Here is an 8,758-nt window from a genome sequence, read left to right as displayed (position 1 = left end):
TACGCCCGCAACTTTGAACGTGGTTACATATCCAGCCAGGGATGAGATCGAGCGGCTCGTTCCAAACGTTAACTTCGACCCATCATTCTGGCGTAATGAGGCACAATTCGATGAGGCGTGGCACATCACCTCCCCATCTGCCAGCATGGCCCGCGTCTTCACAACCTTGGCCTCATCGGCCCAAGTGCTTCCAGTTCCTGCACCGTTCTCCAACTCGTCTTACAATCTCTCATTCTGGGGTCCTTCGTACAAATGCCAGCGACTGAGTGCAAAGCTCTCATGGAGATAGACGGGTGACGCAGAAACTGTGGATAGCGAAATCACAGAGCCGCAGTTCCAGACAACGAGGCTCTACATGGGACTGCACCTTCGGATCTCAACAATACCGTCTTCATATCAGCTGCAGGCAGCAATCCGCTGTGGAACGACAACGCCACACAGCCCACTGAGATTGTCTGCCAGCCTGAATACCTCCTACGTAGTCGACATGCACTTCACCAAACGGCATTCAGACGCTGACGCCAATCTCAGTCGACCACATCGCCTATGCCAATTGGAATGAAAGCGCTGCTATCAACTTCGCAGCGCCTTCATACTCAGAAGTAGATCCAACAGTGAATGCAGGCTTTTACATAATCCAGATGATCCTCTCGGGTCTTCTCCAAGGCGAACTGGTTCAGAGTAAGAGAGCCGGAGTGATCAGGATAAGACTGTTGCATCTTCGACGACATACACGATACGTCACTTGCGTACACCAGCTCTTTGCCTGTCCAGAATTATGGACACCAGCAGCTATTATTATAAACATGGCAACGACTCCACTAAAACTTCGTGCCGGAACGGAACCTTGGCCCAGGCCATCGAGGACTCAGCCACAATTTCACCTACACCCTGCTCAGCTTAATGGCGGAAACTCCACCGTCAAAGTAATGGACTTGACCAACCGCAACTACTATTTCTACGGCAGTACGGTCCTGCTAGCGGCTTACATGAGTGCGCTGGCTGTCACGATTGCGTGCGTCGTCGTCGGCTTCTTCGCCCTGCGACGAAACGGCGTCCCCAAAACAACTCGTTCTCAAGTGTCTTGATGACGACTCGGAATCCGGAGCTGGACCGCTTGGCCGTCGGCCATTGCTTGGGATTCGAGCCGCTGAGGGGGGATATTGATAAGGTTCGGCTGCAGTTTGGGGAGGTCGAGGGCGCAAATCTGCGACATAGGCATGCGGCGTTCGGGTCCAAGGGGTCGGTGACAGCCCTCTCTAAGGGCGAGGATTATTATTAGGTAGGGCTAGGTAGAAAATGATGCTACATTTTATGGGAACTGTGGAGGCGATTGGCTATCGGGTAGTTAGATGGTTGGGCTACCTCATTCATGGCATATTCTGGTAAGCCAACCTCTTACCTGTAATATATCTCACGTATCTGCCTATATGGAAGGTAGTCGCGACAGCCCTGCGACCTCGCTATCCTACCTTAAGTATCCGCGCAACCTTCGACTTCAAAGTAGTCTTAATACTCTTAATGTCTTAATCAATAACAGCAGCCTATATCATGACAAGATTCTCCCCCTGACAGCAGTCAAAACGTGACTGGCTATTAAAATACAGACATCAACAGAATGAAGGAGCCAGGGCTTTTTATGTTTAAGGATGTGTAGTTAGTGGTAAGTTGAAGGCGGTGTCTGGTAGCCTCATTTGTGATGTTTTCATGGCTTGACCCCTGGAGGGTGCTGTTGATGGAAGAGACATGTTAGTACCACTATTAGACAAGGAATGCACTGTACCTAGACAGATGTGCCTATTGACTGCTTCTGCCTATGAACTGTCCCTGCTTTCTGCATATATGAAGTCACGCGCAAAACACTAGTGGCTACTTCAGTGCCATAGTCTACACCAATAATACATAGGCATTCATAAGAATGGCGTATAATAGTAGTTTCATTAGCTAGAACTGATCAAGCCTGCGTTATTCAGTTGCGTACTTGCCAACTTGCCCACCTGTTGTTCCTCCTTGAAAGCTAAATAATAGATGTAGTGGTCCTTGTTCTGTAAGCACTAATGTCGCTCTGTAAGCACTAATGTCGTTCTGTAAGCACTGATATTGCTCTGTAAGCACTAATATCATTCTATAAGCACTAATGTTTTTCTGTAAGTACTAAGTCACCGTAATCTTGAGGAAGCCTCTAGATCCGAATAGGTCTAGAGACCTCTACACAACCACATATATAAGGCCTCTCGAGTATGAGATACATTATAGTTAAGTAACAGCGTCTTCACTCATCTCTCAGACCCTTAAAGCTACTATATGCTTTACGGTCCACCATACCCGGTGTTTCGGTCGTCCCTCTCCAGCCAAAAAATAGATCCTCTATACCAAACCTCTTCCAGAATCATCAATTCACCATGAAGGCTCATCTTTTCGCATTAATCTCCCGCCTTCCTTCAACGCTTGGCTGTCTTCACTATGTTGGCCAAAATATACTTAGCGCCAAATGGGCCGCAGCTCCAGGCCGCTTGGATTCTTGATGATGGGTTCTTGTGTGTGACGCCGCTTGGGGCTCTTCACGTACTATGGCAGGTTACAAAGTAAACTGCATAAGTGGCTACTCCTTGGAGGTCGGGGCCGATGGGGGCGCAGCTTGGTACGGCACGCCGCACGCAACTTTCGTTGGAGCCAGGGCTACGACCGTAGTGATAACTTTATCGTCTGGGACAATTGGCAGTTTTGCTAAGGAAAGGTATGCTTGGTCTCAAGCCTTGGATCCCGGAATTATGAGTATGTTAATAAGCTCTTAGATCGGGACTGTTCTAGACGGCTTACATTGGCAGATGCTTGGTCCGAAAGAGCATGCGGCTGAAGAAGATCCTTTGCCTGAATATCATCCCAAAAATGATCTTTTCGATCTGCCTAATCTCTTCTCGAGCACTAAATCGGTGAAGAAAATCAGAAAGAGCAGAAGAGACAGGCCAGTGCAGATGAATAGTGAGAGTCGGGGCTGAGGTTGCGCGAACGTGTCTAGCATTTTATAAGAGTATAAACTAGGATATGTCGAGGCTTGCCTTACACCTCGGTGATATGGTGATATAACTTGATTATGATGATTAACTTCAAAGAAAAGCGGAATGGTATCTCATGCCTATCCTCGCGTAAAGTATTAGAAAGTTTAGCATCACGGAAGGAACTCCTTACCGCACCACGTTGCTCAAGTTAATTGACTCAAACATTCACTCAAAGCCGCCCTATTCTTCCTCATCATCCTCCGGAGCTAAGTTCTGGTATTCCGCCGTTCTCAGCCTCGTCTGGAGCGCCGTTGTCTCATGCGCTTTCCAGCAACGTCCACATATCCAACAAGTACAACCCCTACCACCAGCCCCGCCGCAGCTAAGAAGATATCTATCAGGATGGAATTCTCATTAAAAGGGCCTGTGGGTGAGGGGAGTTCAGACCGTACTGGGAGAAGTTTTCGAGCCCGGACAGGCAGATCTGTACCTTCTTAGTGATGCGCTACTCCGAAGGCAACCAGTTCCTCAACCATCTGATATATGCTCGGTCTGCGCCGGGCTTGGCGATAAGCTCTCAATTGATCTCAGTTTGCATCGCTTGTCGCCCACAACAGACCGCATGGAGATGAATTGGGATCTCTGGCCCGTCATCAGTTCATCTTCTCCGGCAGGGATAGTACTGCAACATACCAATACTGTCACCGGGGCGGTGAAAATCATGATAGAAGATACTAGTGTCGCTCTCTGCGTCCTGAAACCATCAACGTCAAACGGTTCTGCGAGGAGCATCACTATACATACTGAGATAACTGCAGAGCTGCCGCTTACCAAGACTTGACCCTAACTGTCAGTCTAATCGAGGACGATCTTCAAGGATCTTTTTTCTGACCTCCCTGTGCTGCATTCAAGGTCACTTGAGCTAGACTTGCGAATGAGAAAACCGCTGCCCACTATGGATCCGCTGCCAACCGTGTCACTTGCCAAGCTCATCGATGGTGATATTGGGACGGTGAACGAGCTCACTTCCGCCTGTTGTGACATTGGCTTTCTAACTTGGACCTGTGCAATGTACGGACAGATAATATTCTGGAGAAGACGTGGATAGGACCTTTTCCATCACCGATGACCTGTGCTGATTCCCTTTTGAGAGAAGGAACAAGAGTATTAGTACCGACCCTTTCCAAGAACTACTAGGGTGGGTTTAATGAGATACTCTATTGTAGATCCCTAACTTGCGCTCCGGAAAAACTTACTCAGTCCTAGATATGAACCGGCGGGTTGACCACGGGCCCGTATGGTGGGAAGAATGATGGATTTGAAAGCTTCATGGCATGAGCGATTCTAACAGAGCCGTGGCAGCGCCGCTGATGTCACGCCCCAGATCCCCAATAATGCGCTCTTCGACCTCGACCCCAAACATGCCCATGACGGCTCCGGAGCCACTGACGTCCAAGTGGGATCTCTGGAAGACTTTGTTGGGATATTCACGAGCAAGGTCTTCTGATCCTCTCGATATTGTCGCGGGCATTGCAGCTCTCTCGCGACCTGAAAGACTGCATCGCAAGTGCGAGCTATCAACGAACAGGTCTTGGTCTACTCAAGTATCTGCCTTACGGCAGTAGTGACGCGAATATTGGCCACATTGCACATACCAACCTTGGAGACTGGCAATCGTCTTCTCCAACACTGGCGGGTTACAAGTATGCATGCCAGGCCTGGAGGTTTGGCGGTACATTGCTCCCGAACCCGGGCACGCGATCGGTAAACGCGGGAGACTCCTTGACTGCCTTTCCGAAAAGCGCTCTTCGATCGTGTTTGCACCGGATTGAGCCTCACGCCCGACTTGTGACAGACCAAGTTCTCCCTCGTCTATCTATGCGTCCGGAATATGACACACGTTTTCACCGCGAGTGACCGGGGGAGTGGACGAGCTTGGACTGGGGCACAACCGGAAGTTCACAGTATTGAGAGCGACTTTTTTGGTTCAGAGTCAAGACTCAGTCTTGACCGGCCGTCATGATTTCATTGGCCTCGCTGACACAGTCATCATGAAAGTCCTAACCAACGCCATGTGAGAGGCACTTTATCCATACGCGAGATGATCAAATTTCTTGAGACGAGAGATATATTGAAGTGGCAGTCCAAGGACAAGTACCTCGTTGCGTAGAATAAGAGAACCTTGGTTTGAAAGTTCGTTCTTGCTTGTCCCATTTGTCATCAAATCAACAACGGCCTGCACTGTAGTAAAAGGACTGACGATTGGATCATGTTAGCATACAGGGTATTTTACCTCACTGCCTCCGATGACACAGCAGCACATAATCCAGATAGATTAGACTTTTCGGCAAATTCGAAGCCTCGCACGGATACCTGAAAGCGATATAGCCTAGATAGGCTGCGTCTTAGAAGTGGACAGCCTCAGCTAGATTCCGAAGACTAGACCAATACAGATTAATCCAGGCGTACAAGTTCTTACAGCTTTATTTTCACAGATCATCTTCGACTGGATGTGGGGGTCGTGGGCTGAATCTAACTACTTCTGGCGCGGAACATATCTGACGCGTCCACCGCTGTGATAAGAATTTGCCTGCCCCATGGCGTCCTCTAAGCCCAGCAAAGAGCTGTTTGTACTGTTATTCCGCCTTAGGCCATTTGAAGTTTGCCAACAGTGGTCCGCGTTCGTTGTATCGGCACTGGCTCAGTCAGTCTCTTGCTGCTGTTTTTCTGATTCACTGGTGGTTTTCTCCCTCTGTACTACGATTTTTTGCAGCCTTCATTGTTCACCTGAACATTCGAGAGATCCCAGCGACAAGGACGAAATCAATAGTCGGATCATGGACGTCTCAGAAGAGAGGCGCGACGATCATGACCTTCCCGCGCCTACAGAATGGAAGAGGGAAATCTCAGACGTGTCTGCGATAGATCCCCTCGACAATATTCTTAGTTGCGGTGGCAGAGCTGGCGAGCGTTTTACCTACCGATGCATCACGGCTCCCATGCGTAAGTTCTCCACTTGGCGAATCTCTGGCGAAAGCAAAACAATAACTGAACGCATGCAGAGAACTATATAAGAAAACGCTCACGATGACCCATTACGACCAGGAGCTTTGGGTATGGTAAGTATTTAGACATGGCAGGGAACGGCAGCTTCGAAATAGAGAAGAGTAGGACACTGACATGCGCTCAATAGGGACAAGGAGTTGCGACTGGTATCAACTACTTCTTCACCGGCTGGTGCTATATGGCGCCTATTCTGGGAGCCGTCATAGCGGACAGCCTGCTTGGCCGGTTTTGGACAATTTGTCTAGGGACCGGGTGATTAAGGTCCCTGTTTGCAAGTAGCGATACAAAGGGAGCGAATGTCTGACAAACCTAACAGAGTCGCGAGGTTGTGGTGTCTTGATTCTTTGCGTCACTTCTTTCCCTGCAAGTATTGAGCACGGGTGCTGGTCTACCGGCCTCATCGTTGCATTGGTCTTGATTGGTTTGGGGTCAGTGATTCTTGATGATTCAAGATTTGGATATTCCATCATACTGACTTTCTGTTATAGTTTTTGGAGGGATCAAGAGCAATGTTGCTCCTTCTAATCGCTGAGCAGTACGCCAGGAAACCTCTCGGATCAAGACACTGACAAGTGGAGAAAAGGTCATTGTAGATCCTAACATCACAATTCAGACTATTTATGGTCGTTACTACTGGTCAGTAGGCATTGATCGCGGTTTACGAAAACACACACACTGACCTCGTCTAAGGGTTATCAATATTGGCTCACTCTCTGTGATACCGGCGTCTGTGGGTGCAACCATGTCGTATTTTGTCCTAATGTACTGACGGACACGCGATTCAGTGGCTAGAGCTGAAAGTTTCATTCTGGGCTGCATTCCTCCTACCGCTCTGCTTCTGGGTGTTACCAGTTGGCGCACTGGCCGTGGGTCGTGGAAGATATGGTAAGTGACAAATCTACCTTCCGTCATTCACGCAATGGTTGTTACTTACTCATAATTTCTAGTTGTCCAGAATCCAAGTGGCTCAGTTCTAATTCAAGCAATGCGAGTCTTCTGGGTCGGTCTCAAGAGAGGCTGCAATCTCGATGCTGCAAAGCCATCAGTCTTGGCACGAACTCACCCTGCAACTACTGTTTCCTGGGACGATGCATTTGTTGAGGAATTGAAACGAGCACTCGTCGCATGTTCTGTATTGTGAGTTATCTGAAGCGACATGAGACCCTTGATATTTGTGCACTGATAACTTTCATGCCTTTCGTCAGTTGTGTGTTGTAAGTCTCAGGTCCCAACTGCCCATCAAAGACTTGGATTGCAGCAGACTAAGCTGGATTGCAGTCCCATTTTCTGGGTTTGTTACGGTCAGACCAACAGCAACCTGGTTAGCCAGGCAGCCACCATGAAAACCTATGGCATTCCGAATGACATGAGTATTGCAACCGGGGATCCTTACGCGTTATGAGAGCACTAATTGAGGCCTATAGTGGGATGCTTTAATCCAATCATGGTTTTGACCTTTCTTCCAACCATGTACGCATACTGCTAGGCTGTCTTATATTCCATTTTAGATACTAAGACATTCTCTAGGGAAAAAGTCGTTTACCCAACCCTGCGAGGGTTTCGCCTCAGCTTTAAACCAATCAGTCGAATCACCGCCGGTTTCCTGGTGATGGCATGTGCCATTGGATATTCGGCAGGGATTCAAGACCGTTAGTAGTAAAATGTTTCAACCCACTCTTCCAAGGCCTGCTGACCCAGGTCGCAGTGATTTACCGATTACCTCCATGCTACGAACATCCTCTTAGCAGATATTGCAGCGACGGTGGAAGAACGCCAAATGACGTAAGAGAGTTTCTTTCAACCATTCTCGCTCATCCCAGCGAGAGCCTAACAAAAACACAGGTCAGCGTCTTCCTGCAAGTCCCCGTCTACACAATGACAGCCCTTTCTGAAGTCCTTGCGTACGTCGCCGGCATGGAGTACGCATACACCAAAGCCCCTAAGTCCATGCGTAGCGTCGTATCAGCTCTCTTCCTCCTCACCTGCACCATCGGCTCAATGCTGGGCATCACGCTCTCACCCGTCTCAAAAGACCCCAAGGTCCTCGTAGAATACGCCTCGTTGAGCGGCGTTATGCTCGTCACGGCCGTCTTGTTCTTGCTCGCCTTCGGGAAGTACAACAAGATAGAGGAGAAAATGAACATGCTCAATAGCGGAGACGGGGAGTCTACCTCTGTGAATGAGACGGCGCAGCAGACGCAGATAGCCCAGAAGGTGTAAGAAAGGTGCGCTGATCATTGAGATCCGGTAAAATGACCTTTGAAGAGTAGATGCGTCGTCCGGATTAGATGAGGGTTTCTATGGTTCTCAATGGTCTCTGCTGACTTGCAGCACTTTGAAATTCTTGGTCAAAACATAAAGAGTTCTTGGAGCAAGCGCTTGTTGATGGGAAATAGAAATGATATCGTATACACTTCCATGTGCTTGGTAAAGTTGCATTCGTTGGAACCGAATCAAATAGTTATCTTGGCACTATTTTGCTTAGTAATCACTAATTTTTAACTTAGGATTTTCCTAGAACTATTGACATCACTAGATAGCCTAGTATCTATTCTATCTAAATATAAAGAATTAATTCAAAATATCTAGTGGTTGGTGAGATATATGGGAATAATCATTTCTGTCATGAGTTGGATGAGAATAGTGGTGGTTTGTATATATATATGCATTAACGTTCGACAATTACTATAGTT

General features: G+C 48.2%; 4 protein-coding genes and 1 pseudogene across 5 annotated transcripts; all 5 read left to right on the top strand.

The window, feature by feature from the left end:
• Positions 1 to 145: 145 nt before the first annotated feature.
• On the top strand, positions 146 to 1,282 carry P174DRAFT_490934 (uncharacterized protein; the record flags this gene model as incomplete). The annotated part of the gene is made up of 5 exons (XM_024830818.1): positions 146 to 266; positions 341 to 453; positions 483 to 681; positions 759 to 831; positions 928 to 1,282. The coding sequence occupies 5 exons, from the start codon at positions 146 to 148 to the stop codon at positions 1,280 to 1,282; spliced, it is 861 nt and encodes a 286-aa protein (XP_024676766.1).
• A 983-nt stretch (positions 1,283 to 2,265) lies between these two features.
• Positions 2,266 to 2,728, top strand: P174DRAFT_490932 (annotated as a pseudogene; the record flags this gene model as incomplete). The annotated part of the gene is made up of 1 exon: positions 2,266 to 2,728. A coding segment is annotated over one exon (260 nt), but the record flags the coding sequence as incomplete, so codon positions are not given.
• P174DRAFT_490926 (uncharacterized protein) lies at positions 2,403 to 2,832 on the top strand. Its single transcript, XM_024830817.1, has 2 exons — positions 2,403 to 2,737; positions 2,796 to 2,832. The coding sequence occupies exons 1-2, from the start codon at positions 2,571 to 2,573 to the stop codon at positions 2,809 to 2,811; spliced, it is 183 nt and encodes a 60-aa protein (XP_024676765.1). The 5' UTR covers positions 2,403 to 2,570; the 3' UTR covers positions 2,812 to 2,832.
• Positions 2,833 to 3,883: 1,051 nt separating this feature from the next.
• On the top strand, positions 3,884 to 4,916 carry P174DRAFT_455669 (uncharacterized protein; the record flags this gene model as incomplete). Its single annotated transcript, XM_024829345.1, has 3 exons — positions 3,884 to 4,070; positions 4,362 to 4,476; positions 4,536 to 4,916. The coding sequence occupies exons 1-3, from the start codon at positions 3,934 to 3,936 to the stop codon at positions 4,914 to 4,916; spliced, it is 633 nt and encodes a 210-aa protein (XP_024676764.1). The 5' UTR covers positions 3,884 to 3,933.
• Positions 4,917 to 5,836: 920 nt separating this feature from the next.
• Positions 5,837 to 8,483, top strand: P174DRAFT_490912 (oligopeptide transporter; the record flags this gene model as incomplete). Its single annotated transcript, XM_024830816.1, has 14 exons — positions 5,837 to 6,002; positions 6,075 to 6,118; positions 6,193 to 6,317; positions 6,359 to 6,486; positions 6,554 to 6,576; positions 6,610 to 6,701; positions 6,756 to 6,795; positions 6,851 to 6,950; positions 7,013 to 7,202; positions 7,344 to 7,435; positions 7,490 to 7,535; positions 7,593 to 7,714; positions 7,771 to 7,847; positions 7,908 to 8,483. The coding sequence occupies 14 exons, from the start codon at positions 5,837 to 5,839 to the stop codon at positions 8,283 to 8,285; spliced, it is 1,623 nt and encodes a 540-aa protein (XP_024676763.1). The 3' UTR covers positions 8,286 to 8,483.
• Between the last annotated feature and the right edge of the window lie 275 nt (positions 8,484 to 8,758).

This window comes from Aspergillus novofumigatus, assembly GCF_002847465.1.
Source record: "Aspergillus novofumigatus IBT 16806 chromosome Unknown P174scaffold_53, whole genome shotgun sequence".
Lineage (NCBI taxonomy): Eukaryota > Fungi > Ascomycota > Eurotiomycetes > Eurotiales > Aspergillaceae > Aspergillus > Aspergillus novofumigatus.
The sequence above is the reverse complement of the archived record's forward strand: the minus strand, read 5'-3'. Positions and strand labels throughout refer to the sequence as shown.

Bases quoted from the DNA above. Each gene is read 5' to 3' on its own strand.
- P174DRAFT_490926 (XM_024830817.1), top strand. From the start codon at position 2,571: ATGGCAGGTTACAAAGTAAACTGCATAAGTGGCTACTCCTTGGAGGTC.